The following is a 19,561-nucleotide window of genomic DNA, read 5'->3' on the forward strand; positions in this document are numbered from 1 at the left end:
AGGGTCGGCTTGCGGATAGCCCTTACAAGAGGTACCGACAGCCGGGGACCCAGCCAAACCTCCTCATGGACAGGAGGAGATGAAGGCAAATGTGACTGCAGGCAGATCCAGGTCGGGGCGCAGTGAGTACATTCCCCCTTGGAAAGGGAGGAGGAAAGGGAGTGAGAGTCCTGGTCTTCAGGGTCTGAGTCTCTGGGGCCAGCCAGCCAGCACAGGACTGGTTTTTACTTCTCACCCTTTCACCTCCCCAGTACAAACCTGCAGTCCTGGGGGAGGACAAAGTAATATTATGCATATATGTATATCTCTTGTCTTGCAAAAACCCCCCAGCGGATCCCAGGAGACCCCAAATAAACAGTCTCCTACCGCTACAGGGCATAGCTCCTCATAACTTGGCAGAGAAAGGAAAAACTTTCCATGAAGCCGCCAGGCAGTCCGTAACTTAAGGTCTGACATAGAGGAGCTTATCCCTAGAGAAGACATATCCTCCCAAGAAGGCCTCGTCCGAACGGAACCTAGTGCCCTTCCCCCGCCCTCACAGTCATTCCCTCTAGTCCAGGTAGAGGAAGCTTAAGGAGGACAGGGAGGATATGGTAAGCCAAGCTAAACAGGAGCCATTCACCCTAGAGGGTCTGGTTGGACTCCTGCAGGCAATTACAGGCCTCTGAGGAGATTATAAAATCCCTAGAATAATCTCATAAAAGGGGGCTGAGCAAGGCTCAATCCAGTTAGGGCCAGCCTGCCATGAATCTGACAGGCAGATCACAAGGGTGCAGTTAGGTTTTTTAGCCAAAAAACTGACCTCCTAAACTCTTAGGATAGGCCCAACAGGGGGCATACTAGTGGGTTTATTACCCTTGTGGGGGTTGTTTATTGGTTACAATATCTCCCAAGTTCCAACCGATCACTTCCTCCTTACACTGCTGGTGTATCTGTCAGTGTGTTAGAGTTAATCTAAACCGCACACTATGGCAAGGGTCCCACCCTAAAGGTGGCTCAGGCAACAAACCATTTAGGTGGTGTGAGAAGCATAAAATGCTAGCCTGCAACCCTTAATTGGGAGTTTCTCTGGTACAAACCCCTGTGTTAAAACTATGAAAATCAGCCACACAGGTGTCTGATTGCCTCCAGCCTGAGACTATGGTCACCTCTTCATGAGAGACCTAATTGATTTCTGAGTCTGTGCTCGTTAAGACCTTAAAGGCTTGGACTAGCTCCCACCTGTGTGTGGACCAGCTACACCTACTCAGACCTTTGCAATAGCAGAATAGCAGCTACCACTATTGTGGTATAGTCACACACCTCGGATTTCCAGTATTTGGAACTACCATGTTCCTTCACTGGGATGAAGGATCAATATCTGAAACTCAGGTTATGCTAGGATAGAGCGTTGGTCTGTCCGCACATCAGAAATGCACAACATGGGTTTATCTTGGGTCATTTCTGAGATATGTGTGTGTGTGTGTATGTATATATATATATATATATATATATATATATATATTTGTGTGTGTATATATGTAGACTGATGATCAAGGGATATCTTATGACTCACCAGAAATGCCTAAAATTGATTAGATAACGGTACTCTGTTCCTTATCAAACGCATAACACTGAATGGTGGTGACGCCTCTATGCTATATTCGCACACTATTGTTATTCAGAAACATACCACATTGAGTTACGGTCGGTGTAATTTCTGTCGGATACATGCATGTATATTATTGCTTATCAAAAAAGCATGACATTGATTTGTCGGTGACACCTCTATTATATAAACCGCACACTATGGTTATTCAGAAATATACCACATTGAGTTACTGTCGGTGTAATTTCTGTCGGATACAGGAATGTATATTATTGCTTATCAGAGAAGCATGACATTGATTTGTCGGTGACACCTCTATTATATAAACCGCACACTATGGTTATTCAGAAACATACCACACTGAGTTACTGTTGGTAAAAATTTCTGGAGGTTACATGTTGGTACACTATTACTTATCAGAAACGCATGATGCTGAGTTACTGATAGCGACACTTCTGCTGGTTATATGACTATGCAATTTTGCTGATTAGAAACGCATAGCATTGTATTATTGTTAAGGATATTTATAAATTCAGATATGCACTGCTTTAAGGGTCCTTTTTTGCTAGTGACATTTCTGTTGATTAGATGACCCGACAAGGTTGCATTAAGTAACACATTGGGTTGCCGACAACATGCTGTTGGTCATATAAACTTTCCAAGTTTTTTTCTAATCAAAATAATGCACAACTGGTATTGTGGGTTCATGACGGTATACTGTTACTATCCAGAAACGCACAGCATTGAGTGTTCTTGCTAGTGACGTTTCTATCAGGTATATGACTGTGGGTGTTGGAATACACAATGTTACTGTCTGTAACATTTCGGTCCCTTGTCCTATACCCTATTGTTTATCTGAAGTATGCTAATACCACTCTCTGCTAGTTATGACTGCAGGGAGTATAACACCAGCAATACACGGTTGAGGCCGCATATGTCCTTTTGGTCATACTGGCCATGCGACTGTTTGTTTTTTTCTATGATCATCAGAGATATACTATAGGTGCTAGTATTATTTTCTGTTGATTGGAAGACCGTACTGCGGTCAGTCAGGAATAGACAACACTATAGTGGTTCTTGTCCTCCTGTCCTGAATCCATTACCTTGGGTCGCTGCACATAAATAAAACGCAGCAGTAGAAGGTGTCTGTGTCCTCTGCGTTGTTTATTACTCAGAAAAAAAAAAAAAAAAAAAAAAAAAAAAAACTCCAGATTGGCTAGTGGCCTCTCTGTTGGATACAGGACCTATAAACCTATTAAGCATCAGAAGCTCACACTTGGAGCTTCTGTCCTTTCTCTGGGCTTAGGTTATATGGTATCTTACTACATATGAGAAATACACACCTAAGGTTGGTTGTGTCTTCTCTATTCTACAGGTGTCTGTATATCAGAAAACACAGCAGTGGAGGCTGGGGGTGTCTATCTGTCTTTCCATATTAAGTCTGAGCTTGCTGTCCTTCGGAAATACAAGATCTAGGACCTGTATATCTGGGACATTTTGGTCACTTCATTTCGGTCACTTTATTTCAGACCTTATTTTCCATTCACATGGAAGGAACAGGATTTCTGATTGCGGGCCTTTACTTCTAGGCATGCCAGGGACATTCCCTAGACCTGAACCCAGTAGGGTTATAGGACACTGGAAGGAGGTCATAAAATCACCTAGTAGGTTCTTTTTAGTAGGAAAGGGGTTACGCTGTTAGGGGCTGTTTGCCTAAAAAATTCAGCATCAGGATTCTTTCTGACTGGTTCTCCCGATCCGATCCGAGCTTTATAGCTCAGTGTATGTCCTTCATGTCACCCCCTCGGACGAACTGGATATGAATAACCAATATTCATCTTTTACTCCTACTATGGCATTGGTCCCTTGTGGTAGGGATCTGCTTAACTTAACACTCCTTGGTGCGTGGAGTGGATCATGACCTCAAACACTGGATTTTTACAGAATACTGTATTCTGTTGGCGTGTGGCACTCATGGGTTTACCCTGAGATTATAGGGTAAAATGTATCTGCATATTATACGCGGGGGGCGGTGAAAAGTTTTCTTTCCCCGACACCTTTGTTCTTTTCTGTTATATACCAATGAATGCAGTGGTTACTCGCAATTTCGTAACAGGCTCCTTTCTGCGTAGTTTAATGATCGACTCGCAGGGTTATAAGGAGCCTAGGGTATATAGAACAATCTCACATCTGACATGTCGGTATTCAGATGGGAAGGAACCCAGAAATGGGGAATGACCAGGATGGGACCTGCTTGTCAACCGGCTTGCAGAGCAGCTGTTTTTGTCCGGTCTAGCAGTGTACGTTGGAGACAGGAGTCTGTCCACGCGTATTAGCGGACGCACGAACGAGCCACGCCAAGGTATCCTGTGGTCCAGACACTGACCAATAAGTGTCCTCGCTATAAAGTCACATGCATTCCAATGAATGGAGGTGGACAGGTGGACTGAAGGGAGTGCAGGAGCACACCAAACGCCCTGCTTGGTCACATACCTGTCCAGTCATTTGAGTGAAGGGAATAGACTTCCCTTAATCTAGTATCCTTGAGTGGGTTTATTTCCTTGTTTCACCAGGACTTTGGCAAACAAAAAAGGGGGACCCACAAGGATTGTACGTCGGGAGACCCTGTTTCTTTCTAAACCATTCTCCTGTACAGACTAGTGGCTTAAAACCACATGTTGTTTTTTTCTTTTTTTCTGGGTTGATCAAAGTAGGTCTTTGTTTCACAGAACAAATCTCTGACTAAACTTTGGATGGTCTTATGCAGCTTTGCAGACACTATCAACCACGATGGCTAGAATATTGGCGCAGCCAACCTTTCTATCCTAATACTCAAGCTCTCAGAATTTTTTTCTTTAAGAGCACGTGCCACCTAGACTCTGCATCCAAAGAGGAGACAGGAGCATAGGTGGAGCAGACCTGCAGGTCATTTTCATGATCCAGCTAGGATACCCTCATCACACACTAGGAAGTGGAAGTGGTGAAATAAAATCAGATTCTGACATCTAGCAAAAGACCTTGCAGGCAAGGGTCCCACCCTAAAGTAGGCCTGTTGGTTACTCGTCTATCCTCTCGGGTGCCGTCCTGGAAGGTGATGAGAGAAAACGGACGTTACTTACCGGTAACGGTGTTTCTATGAACCTTCCAGGACGGCAGGCCTACTTCCCGCCCTATGTGGAGGGAAAAGATAAGCTAAACGCTAGGTGGTAAGTACCTATACGGAACAATGTCCCTTGTGAACCAGTTCAGGACTACTCTAATTCATACTGAGGATCAAGGGGAAGGGTGGGGACTTTTAAATTGTTAAGTGATTGTGTTTCCTGTGGGGAGGAGCCATCATCTCTCGGGTGCCGTCCTGGAAGGTTCATAGAAACACCGTTACCGGTAAGTAACGTCCGTTTTATTAAATACAGGAAGCAGAAGCAAGCCCATCACTGAACTCCTTGGGTACAAGTGATAGTGATAAATCACACCCAATTTTGCTGCGGCGCTCACTTTTTCTCACCTGCAGAGGCTCGATATTGCATACAGGCCCACTGCTTTCAGAAAATGCCCCTAACCTGAGCTGATCATTGCACATCCATTCCAGATGCTTGTATGTGACATCACATACACCCAATACATCCCATACAAGCACATGGGCTGGATTCGAGTGGTGGATCAGTGGGGGTGAGTGTGCCAGGACAGGTAGATGTGTCTTTCTGCTTCCTTGCACCACTCTGCATATCACGCATCCACAGGCGTGTGCAGGGGGTGTGCCTGGGTACACCCTTATCAACAACTCCCTTGTTGCCCCCCCCCCCCCGCCCCCGCCCTGCAGTGCTGCTGGCTTCCCTCTTTTCAGGATGGAGTGGGGGGGGGGAAGGGGCCAGTAAATATGTAATTTACCGGCCCCTTCCTTTTCTTAATGAACACAGAGCACACACTCGCTCAGTGTCTCCAATCATAACTGAAGCATAGTAGACTGTTCACTATTGTTCAGTTTGTGAATGAACAGGAAGCCACTCAGCACAGAACTTCCCATTCATTCACTGTCCAGTGCAGCTGAGGCTGCAGAGAAAGGCATGAGGTGTGCTTGAGCTTTGGGTGGCACACCCTTATGCAGTAGGCTGCGCACACCTATGCACACATCAGATGAGTAGGAGGGTAAAGCAGTGGGGCAGATGAGCAAAGGGGTTACTCTTATGGGGCAGAAGAGGAGAAATGAGATACAGTGGCGAGACAGGAGAGCAGGGGGAACAGTGGGGAAGATGAGCGGATGGGTTCTGTGTTAGGACAGGTGAGAAGGTGATTCAGACAGAAGAGCATGGGGGTACGGCGGTGGAGCAGATGTGCAGAGAGATACAGTGGTGGGGCAGATGAGAGAAGCTACATTGACCCGAGGTGTGGGAATTGGGACTGATCTGAGGTGTGAGTGCAGGATGTTGGTCACTATTACTCAAGTAGTTTACAGCATTTACTATTTAAAAAGAAAAAAAAATTGTGATTGAGAGCGTGAAGTTGACTTTTTTTTGTTATAAAACTGGCACGCTCAATTTCTTTGAAACTGTTTTTCGTTACACTGTGTTTAAAAGGTTGCCTACCCCTGTACTATATGGTTCATTTAAGGACAAGTTGCAAATAGGAATATTTCAGACCTATGGTCTTTGAGCCCCCATTCCTCTGCTGCTTACAGGAACACCTATAAAGTAATTTGCACATTGGTATCGGTGCGATCCAATTTTTTGGTCTTCACGTAGTCCTTCCATATATGACAGATTTACCTGGAATCAAACAACGTTCCATCCATAAGGGTTCCATTATAATGGTAGCGGACAAAGTCTCCCGTAACCGCCTTGCGTGTACACGGCTGAGGGATGACTTGGTTCAGTACGGTGATCCCATCTTTTGGATTGTGAAGGTCAATCAGAAGGACGTGAAAGACCAGAGAGGCCTGTGGAGGTATGACTGTTCCTGGAAACAGAAAATAAAACTGGTTATAAAGATTTCTAACTTACCTTAGAACAATCGTTTTAGCTAGTAACCCTATTCATATTGATCTCTAGCCCAACAGCTAAATATACAGTTGGAAAACATTCATGGGAACAGTTTAGCCTTTTAAAGATTTAGTAATCAATCTCGATGCGTTTCAGCCTATCAAATTGGGCGTCTTCAGGAAATTGTGATGACGGCAAATTTGATAGGCTGAAACGCGTCAAGGTTGATTCGCGTCATCGCGATACCTCCGCCCAGACATCTATCCCGGAAATCGAGCCACAACCGCGGTTTATCACAATTCATGGGCAGATTTCACGGATAATTTACCTGCTGTTTACACCAGGTGCCAGGCTACAGGCACCCCTAAATTTAATATTTATTCCAGGAAACGCCAGTCTAGAGGAAATCTACAGGTGTTGCCCCACAAATGCGCTTGACGATACTAGTGATAGTTGGTCCACTCTGAGGGGTGAGTTTACGTCTATGTGGGGGGCACCCTGTCTGAGCACTTTAAGTACGGAATTCTCCATCAGTGTTATGAGCACTTTAACTCAGGTACAACTTATGTAGGAGGATTTGTTTAATCTCTGTGTATCACCTGAGACCAGTCACTTTACTGGGTATATGTGAGGGTTTACAAATCACTAAGTATTTCTGTCTTGGAACTTTGCAATTACCATATCCTTTTTCTGCGTAAGCCAAAAATGGTGGGACGATGACTTTTCTCAACTCTCCAGCACACATGCCCACTAGACCTTGATCCATGCCTTTAATCAGCCAACCAGATCCAACGTACGTGTCATATGTGCTAGAACGACTGTAACTACAAAAGGGAGAGAAAAACATGATATTATTCATGTGAATTTTATTATTGCATAAAAAAAAAGTAAATCTAGGCAACTGGAAGAAAATAAAAAAAATATCACTCCCTGGAATACAATCAAATAACATGGTGATACAGTCAGATGTTCACCTCGGGCTCACTTACCCACCATACCACTGAAAAAATCATAGAATGTTGTGCAATCTGCCACTTTAGGATGTCATGGCAGCCAGTCACATGACATGATTTTTGCCAATTTCTGTACATATGGTCACATGGACTGGCCACAGTGGCATCCTGAGGACAGGTACCTTAGGTCAACTTTACCCTATGAACACATTCAGCGGCTGGCGTATTATCCACAGGGATCCGACTTTGCCAGACAGTGGGGAACCTACCTGGTATTCACTTCCTTTGGCTTAAAAAACAGGAGCCCTAAGCAGCCAAGTGGTGACCCTTGATTGCAACTTTCAATAGTAAGTGGAGTAAGTTACTGCCAGTAAAGCAGATTAAGGTCTCCAATTCAGAGGCGTTGCTAGGGGGGTGCAGGGGGGGTGCGGTCCGCACCGGGTGACACCCGCTAGAGGCGTGACACCATCCCGTTTTTTGTTTTTTTTTGCTGACATGCCCAGCCTGCCCTGTGCAATCCTAGCCTGCCCTGTACCACCCCAGCCTGCCCTGTACCCCAGCCTGCACCCCACCCCAGCCTGCCCTGTACCAGCCCAGCCTGCCCTGTACCAGCCCAGCCTGCCCTATGCCACCCTAACTTGCACTATACCACCCCAATCTGCCCTGTACCACCCTAACTTGCCCTATACCACCCCAACCTGCCCTATGCAACCCTAACTTGCCCTATGCCACCCCAACATGCCCTTTACAACCTTAACCTGTCCTTTACCACCCCACTACACCAACCTGCCACTATACCACTCTATACTACCCTAACCTGCCACTATACTGCCCTATACTATCATTTACAGGGGCTGGTTTGGGGTGCGCCCCGTGCCCTGCCTGCTTGGTGCTGGGCAGCCTAGACAGAGGGGGGATGACACCATGTTTTACCGCACCGGGTGACACCAACCCTAGTGACGCCACTGCTCCAATTATGTTTGGCAACTAGCATGAACATTGGGAATCACCACTGAGGAAACTAAAAACATTTGATTGGCTCTAAACGGTCACATGCACTCTAGTGTAACAGCTCTTCCCAAGCCATGCATGAAGAAGGGGACATTTATATCTGATTTGTAAGCAGCCATTCATTAAAGAGGCCTGTTTACATCAATCTACCTCTGTTTTTTCAGACATAAACGTGACAGATCAAAAAGGATGATGTGGACCATCTCTATTTTTTTTCTGGACCTGGACAGGGGTAAATCGGACATAATGGCAACGTGTCTGTTTAAATCTGCCCAGGACAAGGTTATCTAGAGCCCAGGTCTAGAGCCAAACATACCAAACTGCGCCCCCGCAGGATGTATTAGCATTGCAAAAATCCCCCCCCCCCCCAAAAAAAATCTCCTTGAGGTGCCGCACCTCACATGATACCACAGTGCCCAGGGTAGCTGTCCCTTTTACCCACCCTTTGTCCTGGCCCTGTATCCGCCTGCTCAAAGAATTACAAGGAGCTTTCGGTCACATTCGCCTGAAAAACTGAAAGGTGGACCTGATCACACAGCCTGTATGAAAGGCCCATAACAGCTTTTACTCTGTTTATAGGGGGCGGGGGTTAAAAAAGTTTTAAATCAAAATGTGCCAATGCTTACATGAGATTTTTGTGATTGGGTTTACATATACTTTAAAAGGTAATAAACTCAAGTTAATTCAGGGTTAAGAGACTTGGACCTTGGGTGTAGGAAGGTTGATGGGTTGAAGTGTTGGGGTGAGCTTTAGGGTAATGTCAGGGGTCTAGGGGGATTAAGGCTAGCCACACACATTTCAATTTCTCTCATTCAGCACCGCAAATACAACGTAAATAGAATCCTACATCTGTGCTTAACAGTGTGAGTCTGTACTGCCAGCTACTGTATTAAGACAGCCACAGCACTCATAGCTGTCTGACTACCTGAACAGTGACTGCATCTGTTAGGATGCAGTCACTGTTTGTTTTAAAACTGAAGGAAAATTATTAGCCAGACCTTTGGTGAGCAAGGTGGTGCCAATAGGACCACCCACAGCTTGAGTGTTCACCAATTCAGCAAGAATCCGCAGCTGTCCAGCTAAAGATCTCACTATTTTCTTTTGTTTGTTATCTGCACCCAAAAACGCAATGTCAAGCACCACCTAACCCCAGCTTCTCAGTACCATAAACAAATCTATTATATATAGTTCTTTAAACATATAGGCCCAATAAAAAGGCATACATATCATAATCCAAAGTGCTTGCATCATTCTGCCCCATTACCTTGAATCAAAGTAGGTTCCATCCAGCAGGGTTCCATTATAATGATATCTGACAAAATCAGAGTCCTGTACAGTCCTGTTACAGTTGCTGGGTTTTTCCAGAGTTGTGATATGAACTTCGTCTTTCTTATTCCAGACATCCACCAGGGTGAGGTCAAAGTAGAGGGTGGCATCCGCAGGGATCATCCCGGCTAGAAAAGAGAAGCACATCAGATTTCTCAGAATTAAACATTTGGGGCCATTCCATAAGTCAGAACATATCTGGCTCCATATTAAAACTTGGTATGGTAATTGCACTGTAAGAAACAGATGAATGCCATTGTCTATGATTGTAAAAAAAGTTGAAATTCAAGCACCACTGCGAAGAAGTCCACGTATTTTCTTGTGAAAAAAAAAAAAAAAGAAGTCCACGTATAACGTTATTCCATTAAAGGTCAGGGGTACAACTCAAAGTTTCGGGGGGTCCAAGTGCCCCCTTCATCAGGGCTTGTCTGGCCACAAAGGCCCATATTCTCTCTAAATGTCTGCGGGCGGCGCGTAAGGCATTTACACTCCGCCGCCCCAAACTACAGGAGCAAGTGCTGTATTCCCCAAACACTTGCTCCGTAGTTTGGGGCGGTGGAGTGTAAATGGCCCGGCGTAGCCACGCGTATCTTCAAGGGGGCGGCTTCTATTCAAATTAAGCGCGCCCCCGATTCTAAGTAACTGCGCATGCGCCGGGCTTAAAAAAGCCCATTGCGCATGCTCCAGTTCTCGGCGGAAAACGTCAATGACGCCGACGTGTGCGTCATTGACGTAAAGTCGTATTCAAGAACGACTTAGGGAAACGACGTAGCCGACGGAAAAACACGACGCGGACCCGACGCTATCCGTAACATGGCCTACGTGGGACTTGCAGAAACGTACTCCTAATATAGCAGGAGTAAGTTTCCGCTTACGCAAACGACGTTAGCGACGGGTACGCGACGCGAAATCGTTCGGGAATCGGCGTAGCAGGCTCATTTGCATAAACAAATGAGACCTTCACGTAAATGCCATCTAGCGGCGGGCGGCATAATTACATTTAAGATCCGACAGTGTAAGTGACTTACACATGGCGGATCTTAAGTGTATCTATGCGAAAATGATTCTAAGAATCAGTCGCATAGATACACGGGCCAAAAAAGAGATACGATGGAGTATCCTGAGATACTCCATCGTAACTTCTCTCAGAATATGGCCCATAGTGAACAAACCAGAAGGGAACTGGACCTACAATGGTAGTACATTACAATTGTAGGTTCAGTTCACTTCTGGTTTGTTCACTTTGTTGCCAGATAAGCCCTGATGAAAGGGGCACTCGAAACTTGTTTGGCTACTTTTTGAATCCTACCCCGGACCTTTAATGGAATAAAGTTATATATGTGGACCTCTTAGCAGTGGTATGGTGCTTCAATTTTAATTATTGTTACTTTACACTACCAGCCAAGGAGACTGGGGATCCTCTGGGGTGTAGAAGCCGCCTGCCCAGGAACCAGATAATTTACCCCAACAGTAATACCTTAAGATAGTACCGATAAAATAAACCTACGGGCCCAGCCCTATCTTTCCACTTTCCTCAATATGTCTATGATCATGTCAGGACTTAACATCTGAAGCTGCTCTTTGAGAGGAGACACAATCCAATGGGGAGAGACCAACTACAGGGGTCCCCAAGCAGAAGAACCACCTGGGCTCTTCTCAATGCCCATCCCTCTTAAACACTAGTTGGTCGGTTTATACCCCCTACTTAAAGCCAGCTAAGGCCAAGCTCTTTCTTGGTGTAGATCTCCATCTTGCCACTCCTCCTTGATATGTCCAACCTGCTTTTATATTGTGTCAGCTATACACTCAGTGATACGAATGCTCTTGGTGTCCCTTGCACAATGCTTAAAAACCTTGCCATGGCCTTGGTCCATGTCCTGGGGGGAAAAAAAGTCTTGTCAGACTACAAAAATGCTTGGTCAATTAGCAGTTAAATGTCCCCAGTCTGAGTTTTTTGCCCAAGCAATGGCAGTCTGGACAGGAAATGAGGGGGAATCCCCCCATATTGGAAAAGAATGGCAAATACAAATTGATAGATCAAGTGATAAAGGAAGTCAACTTTATATGTAAATTTTCCTCCAATAGCCCTCCCATCTATTGGTCAGTCAGGTACTCCATCACATTAAAAGACCAACAGCATCTCTAGGGAGGAAGGTGGAGGCAGTGCCAAGCTTGACTTTCCCCCCCAAAAAAAACCTTTACAACCCCTTTAACATCTAAATTTATCTGCCTATATATTTTTTAAATCTATACAAAAGTGTGTGTACTAGGGTGTCATGGATAATTAATTACAGTAGAGGTTTGCCTTAAAGCCCCTTTCACACTGGGGCGGGAGCCGCGGTGGTGGTATAGCGCCGCTAAAAATAGCGGCGCTATACTGTCAGATTTGCCGCGGGATTCGCCCGCTAGCGGTGCGGTATTAACCCCCGCTAGTGGCCGATAAAGGGTTAATACCGCCCGCAATGCGCCTCTGCAGAGGTGTATTGCCGCGGTTTCCCATTGTTTTAAATGGGAAGGATCGGTGAAGGAGCGGTATACATACCGCTCCAAAGATGCTGCTTGCAGGAGATTTTTTTCTCTCCTGCCAGCGCATCGCCTCAGTGTGAAAGCCCTCTGGCTTTCACATTGTGGTTGCCGAGGAGTTTTTCAGGCGGTATAGCAGCGCTATTTTTAGCGATGTACCGCCTGAAAAAAACTCCTCAGTGTGAAAGGGGTCGAAGACTCTAGTTGAGCCTCCAAAGCACCTTATCTGAACATGGAGTCTAGGGCTGCACTTGCTTCTGAAAGTGAAATTTACAAAATGTTTCATATCTACCTGCCTAAGGCCCCTTTCACACGTGCGGACCATATGTCCGCTTTTTCATCCATCCGTTTGCGGATGGAAAAGGGACATACATTGGTCCCTATGAGATCGCGGATGTCAGCGGATGAACATCCGCTGACACAAGATCTCGTCCGCCTCCACAAAGATCTGATTTTGCAGATTTTCCTTCCATCTGCAATTCGGATGAACATGGACATACAGTCCGTGTTCATCCGATCCCCCCCATAGGGGAGAGCGGTCCCTGCACAGTGTGCGGGGACCGCCCTGTCAGCCGCCGGCTCAGCGGGGATCAACGGAGCAATCCCCACGGAGCATACGGAGGCGGATCATTACTGACCTGCCCCGTGTAACCAAAGTAAAAACATTTGTTTGGTCTGAATGCAATAAAAAAAAAAATCAAAAAACACCCATGAAGTATTGTACTTACGCACTCCGATGCTGCCATAACCCAGATGTGGCGGTACAATTAATTTTCTCCTCTCGTTCACGCACATACCCAGAATCCCTCTATCCAGACCGGTGATGAGACGCCCAATGCCAACATATGCAGCGACTGCAATCCCTCTGTCATAGCTGTGGAGACAGAAGAATTAGAGAAATCATACATATACAAAAAAATAGTGGTCATAGGACTGCGAGGCCAGTCACAGAGGAAAAAAAAGAAAAGAAAAAAAAAACGGTATATAAAATGTTTTTATTATGAAGACGAAATGAAACAAAAATATTGTTCTCAGGGTATTGTTGAATAAATACATAATGGCATAATTAAGCCGGTACATAAGTAGATCTAGGTAAAAAAAAAAAAAAAAGCTACGCATTTCGAGGCTCTATCCTCTCATCAGGAGTATGTCAATGGCATCTATAAATATGAATACAGAATTTAGGTTAGTAAAAAAAAAAAAAAAGAATGAAATCTTTTGCATCGGATATTTTTCCAGGCGCATTTCGGTTGCATCCTTGAGCTGAAACGCACCAGCTGTAATTTAAAATTAGCATAGAAAGGCAGGGCTTTGTGCGGTCCTAAAGCTGGCCATACACTAGTAGATTTTCAACCTAATGTTCACACTTATATATTTGTTCAATCATTAGTACCAAGCTAAAACCCCTGTTTCCACCAAGTAGTGAGGAGTATTGCGTCTCAAAAGCCTGGGCCTGGACAGGTAGGAGATTCTTTAATTGAATGAGGTAGAGGAGGACAGCGTCACACCCTCCACCTTATCCCATAAAGAACGCCTTATGTACAGGGCGTTCTATGAATGGCGGTAGTGCCGAGTGAGCGACTCCCGTTGGTCTGTGTACACAGTGCAGCAGATGTGGCTTAGCTATGTCATACATCCTTTATGTCACTTTTAGCCCCTTTGTGGCCTCACCGATTAAGCCCTCTATGGGGCGAAACACGTCTAAGCGTGGAGAGCAGAGCTGAAGCCATCTTACCCTACCTGGCTCAGCCAGTCGGCGTCCTTGGTTGCCATTTTTTCATAGCACTTTGATGTGACATTGTATTCAAGGCCCAGAGGCGCTCCGATTGGAAGCCTAGCAAAATGGAACAACAGAGGAGGGGGAAGCATGAAAGACACATGAGCAGTCTCACAGCTTTCGGCATTCACCAGCTGCCTGACCACCACCAAGATGGGGTAAGTGCCGGGCAGATGGCAGGGGTCACAGTGGCGGCGGCATTTGATGGGGCACAAGTGGCTGCATTAGACGGGTTTTTAGTTCAGTTTGTTTGAGCCGCCCCCAAAAAATTTTGAGCACCAGCCGCCACTGGCTGGCTTCAACCCCCCCCCCCCCCCCCCCCCCCATCAGTACCAAGAACCGATCTCACACAGGATTCTGACTCGCTGTCACCAAAACTACACCAGGTAATGCAAGAGGACTTCAGCTCTGCTCTCCACCCATGGGAGAGGTCTCTGACACATTTCACCCCCTAGCAGGCTTAATCGTTGAGGAATACCTTGAATATGATACAATGCAAAAGTGAGAGGTTTGTCCATCCACAGGAATCCCGAGGTCACTGAAGATGTTGCCTTCGTAGGAGGCCCTCGGGCTGGAAGCTTTATAGTCAATGATCAGTCAGTCACTGTGACTAGTACAGATCTGAACATGTCCTGGAGATAAAGATTTTCTTATTCATTCAGGTTAATACATGCTTACCACTCCTAACTCTGGTATTTCACCAGACCAGCGTACTCTCTTACTATTATGGGCAATGGAGATCAGATTCCATAGCACGGGTTCATTTACCTAGGAGAGCATGCCAGGGGCTATACAACAAGGCACCATCCTAGGGGAGGGGACCAATATAGACAATTCAATGTGCCCATGGTGTTCACCTATAGCTGTGATTAGAGGAGTCCTTTGCTGCATGATCATGTGTTAACAGCAAACAACATGTTAAAAGCAGGAGAGAGCAGAGTGAGCAGAGGGCGGACCTTCTCTTGGTGCTGCTCCTTTGTCCAATGCCAAGTAGTGGGGTGTGTTCTTAACCAAGGGGTGCTGTTCCTGCTTCAGTGGAGGTCCTGGTGGGCTACTTAGATCACTGGGCAGAAGATCACATTTTTGGCAGCTAAAACAATGGTGATATTTGTGTTTCACCTGTTTTCCAGAGATAGAGCTATATCCATTTAATTTATTTTAAAAAATAGGAACATTTGATTAAGGGGTGTATTTGTAAAACAAAATACAAAAAATATAGCAGAGCCATTTGCCCTGAAAAATGTACATTTGTTCTTTGAAAATGGGGCAAAGGCAATTATTGGGCCAATATATCAGGTTGAATGTTCCTTATAGAGTACAATTGGGAAAATACAGCATTATGGCCAATAGATGGAGCTGATGATCATAGCAAATAAGTCTATAATTCTTTCAAGTGTTAGCGCCATCTAGCAGCCATAAGGTGGTATTTTCCTGGTTCGCTGTTCTATACAAATGAAGAACAATCGACCTGGGGAGAAAATGTGGGGCTTTGTGTATTTTCTTGGCACACCTCATTGACGAGATGAATGAGCTGCTGTGCAAATGTGCAGGAGTTGTACGTCCTCCTGGCTTGGATGCTAAGATGGATGAGGAATCCGAACCTGGAAGAAGATGCCAGTTCCGATGAGGGGGCTCATGGACCTCAAATTGCCGGAGGGTAGGGAAGTATTGGAAGGTTTAACTCTGGGAATCTGTTGGAATGGTTGTCACCTGCTACAATATAATAGTGCTGCTAAACTGTGGCTGAATTTGCTAGCATAGGATAATTTGATAATTTTCCAGCTCAGTAGATATTTTAAAATGACTTTCGTCAACCTGCGTGATGCTCAACGACGGGTCACTAGTCCTCCCACCGACGACGGGGGCACTAGTCCTCCCACCGACGACAGGGGGCACTAGTCCTCCCACCGACGACAGGGGGCACTAGTCCTCCCACCGACGACAGGGGGCACTAGTCCTCCCACCGACGACAGGGGGCACTAGTCCTCCCACCGACGACAGGGGGCACTAGTCCTCCCACCGACGACAGGGGGCACTAGTCCTCCCACCGACGACAGGGGGCACTAGTCCTCCCACCGACGACAGGGGGCACTAGTCCTCCCACCGACGACAGGGGGCACTAGTCCTCCCACCGACGACAGGGGGCACTAGTCCTCCCACCGACGACAGGGGGCACTAGTCCTCCCACCGACGACAGGGGGCACTAGTCCTCCCACCGACGACAGGGGGCACTAGTCCTCCCACCGACGACAGGGGGCACTAGTCCTCCCACCGACGACAGGGGGCACTAGTCCTCCCACCGACGACAGGGGGCACTAGTCCTCCCACCGACGACAGGGGGCACTAGTCCTCCCACCGACGACGGGGGCACTAGTCCTCCCACCAACGACGGGGGCACTAGTCCTCCCACCAACGACTGGGGCACTAGTCCTCCCACCAACGACTGGGGCACTAGTCCTCCCACCGACGACTGGGGCACTAGTCCTCCCACCAACGACTGGGGCACTAGTCCTCCCACCGACACCAATAATGGTGCATTGTTGCGGACGCCAGAACATTTTCTACTCCCACCGGCCACATTCCGGCCCCTCTAAAGTCTGAAGGACAGCAAACTGGCCCTTTGTTTAGAAAAGTCTGGAGACCACTGGATCAGATCAAACTAAGTCGATTGATCATAATTTGATTGATCGGAGTTTGAGGTTGCATGCTGGATAAAGAGATGCAATCAATAACTTATTATATCTTCCAACTATGGATCAAAATCCACTTTGTGTGTTTTTCTTTTTTTTTTTTTTATATTCTTTATTTGTGTGTTTTTCGACTCTCCTTTAGGTTTCCCTGTGATTGTGCATTAGAGCCCCCTAGTGGGGTGAAGAGGGATGGGGCTGTACAAGCTTATGTGGTCTTCTCTGTGCTGCAGGCACAGCTTGGCTCAGCCACGTCTACAAATAGACAGAAGCTGGCCGACTCCCCCCCAACTCCCCCCACACACTGCGCTCCCCTCCAGCTGTGTACACTACCAGTACTACTACCCATGGCCTCCATGTTCAGATGGGGGAGGGGCAGCAAGAAAACTACGCCATGGAATACGCTTAACATCTCAGATGCAATACTGCGCAGGATATATTCTACTGATAACCAGGCCACTGCATTCTGCAATGCAACACTAAAGATGGCCATACATGGTACAATCTGATTGTAAATCTAACAACAATCAAGTAGTGGGTGCACCCTATTGGAAGTCAAATTCATTTTTTCAATAGGCTCTCACATTCTAAAAGTGGACCATACACTACACAATCAGATTGTACAATGTTCCTAAAGGTTGACTAAAAAAACGGTCATAAGGCCAAACCTACACAATCCATTCAATTTGTATGCCATCATGCAGGCCCCTGCTCCTTACACATGTACAATCTCCATGAAATATACCAACAAGTATATAGTGCAAGGGCCTGCCTGATTGAATACGGCTTGATTGGATGGAAGAGGTAGGTACTCCTACTATATAGTTTTGGTAGAGTTAAAGTTGATTGTATGATCAGATTGTACAATGTCCTTTAGGCACACTACACAATCAAGATTGTGTGTGTGTGTGGCCAGGGTAAAGCAGGACACACACACAGTACAACTGGATGGTACAATCTTGATCAGATTTCTGGTGGCCATATATGGAACTGTCTAGGAGAAAATACGATGGAAGGGAATGTTCGATGATGATCTTATTAAACCATCTACTTTCCTACGATTTAATTCTCCACTTGGGTCGATCAGAATCATTTCAATCTGGTTGTACAATCTCCCTTAGATTTACCAGCAACTATGTAGTACAAGGGCCTGCTCGACAGGATGGTCACCATTTATAAGAGCCGGTGGGGTGGGCTCCCAATCACATGGTCACCAACAGCCAATCGCAGTGATCACATGACCGGGAACCCCATGCAACGACTGGCGTTACAAACTTAAAGGGTCGGCTTACTCGCCCGGAAAAGGGTTCAAGAGATGGTAGATTCAGATTGTAACATGAATGGATCTGCCAACACGTATGTAGCATTTAACTTGTATCCAATGGAAGTAGGTCCTCATGCTACATAGTTCTGGTAAATCTAAGGGTACTCACGCACACGACAATCTTATTAGACAATCTCTGTTCCATTTGAATAATGACAAACCTACATTTTCCAGTTTACATCCAACCCAGGTCCTTTTATTATATGGTTGTTGGAAGGTCTAAAGAGGATCAGATTGTACATTGTGTGGTCAGCTTAAAAAGGTGGCCATAGATTAAAACTATATAAAAATGTAAGGACCTACCCAAACAATCCATACAATTTATTCCCAATGAGGAAGGCCCCGCCCTCACACTACACATTTGGTAGGTCTAAAGAAAATTGTATAGTGTGTGGACAGCTTAAAGCCACATATGGCCAGTTTAGGAAGCGATTCTATGGATGAACAAGACATAGGCCACCAGCCCACAAACCTTGTAGAGCTTCTGGAAAACCTAACCAACCATAGGATATAGGCCACCATCCCACAGACCTCCTGGCAAACCTACCCAACTTCTATGGGGGGGCCAGAGGACATAGGCCACCAATCCCACAGACCTACAGCTTCTAGCAAACCTACCAAACTTCTATGGGGGCCAGAGGACATAGGCAACCAGCCCACAAACCTTGTAGAGCTTCTGGAAAACCTACCCAACTAGGCCATAGGATATAGGCCACCATCCCACAGACCTCCTGGCAAACCTACCCAATTTCTATGGGGACCAGAAGACATATGCCACTAGTCCATAGACCTCCTAGAAATTCTGGCCAACCTACCCAACTCGGACAGAGGACTTAGCCTGTCATCCCACAGACCTCCTATAGCTTCTGGTCAATGCCATATTGTCAATCCAAGCCAATAGACAGCCATTTTAAAAGGATGCTGCCTATTATATAGTATGCTGGGCCTTGTAGTGCAATAGCAGCTGGAGGGTCCTTGGTTGCCAAAGTAAAAACACAAGTTTTCCCACATCTGCCCCTTGTATCACCATCTGCAGAAGTCATTGTTTATACCAAACCCAAACACAGGCCTCACATTACATTGTCCCAAGAACAATAAATCCTAATGAGACCTTGAGTAGAAGTGGATCTAGCCAAGTCTGGTGTGGGGGTGCTAGATTGAGGACTCCCAGGTAGCTGAAAGTGCTCATCGGGGTGTGCCATATTGCAGTGGCGTGTCCAATATTATCTTGGAGCCTTTTTGGAGTGTGGCCTGTGACCCTGGATTTGGGGCATCTCTAGGGTTTCAGGGTTGCGAGCTAGGCATCCCTCTATGATGGGTGTCTGGGTTACAGAGGATGCAGGAGTAGACTCGTGGCCAGCGAGACCCTGAGTAAAAGTGTATCAGGCCAAGCCTG

At 46.2% G+C, this 19,561-nt stretch overlaps 1 protein-coding gene across 1 annotated transcript in view; it reads right to left on the reverse strand.

Moving 5' to 3' along the window:
* FKBP10 (FKBP prolyl isomerase 10) overlaps window positions 1-19,561 on the reverse strand; it is a 33,953-nt gene that overhangs the window by 13,372 nt on the left and 1,020 nt on the right. Inside the window, exons 2-5 of the mRNA XM_040331251.1 lie at window positions 13,106-13,251; window positions 9,793-9,982; window positions 7,243-7,388; window positions 6,352-6,541 (exon numbers count right to left, since the gene is read on the reverse strand). Coding sequence (XP_040187185.1) covers window positions 6,352-6,541; window positions 7,243-7,388; window positions 9,793-9,982; window positions 13,106-13,251 — 672 coding nt within the window. The remainder of the gene's footprint in view (window positions 1-6,351; window positions 6,542-7,242; window positions 7,389-9,792; window positions 9,983-13,105; window positions 13,252-19,561) is intronic.

The sequence above is a fragment of the Rana temporaria genome, chromosome 12 (assembly GCF_905171775.1).
Source record: "Rana temporaria chromosome 12, aRanTem1.1, whole genome shotgun sequence".
Classification (NCBI taxonomy): domain Eukaryota; kingdom Metazoa; phylum Chordata; class Amphibia; order Anura; family Ranidae; genus Rana; species Rana temporaria.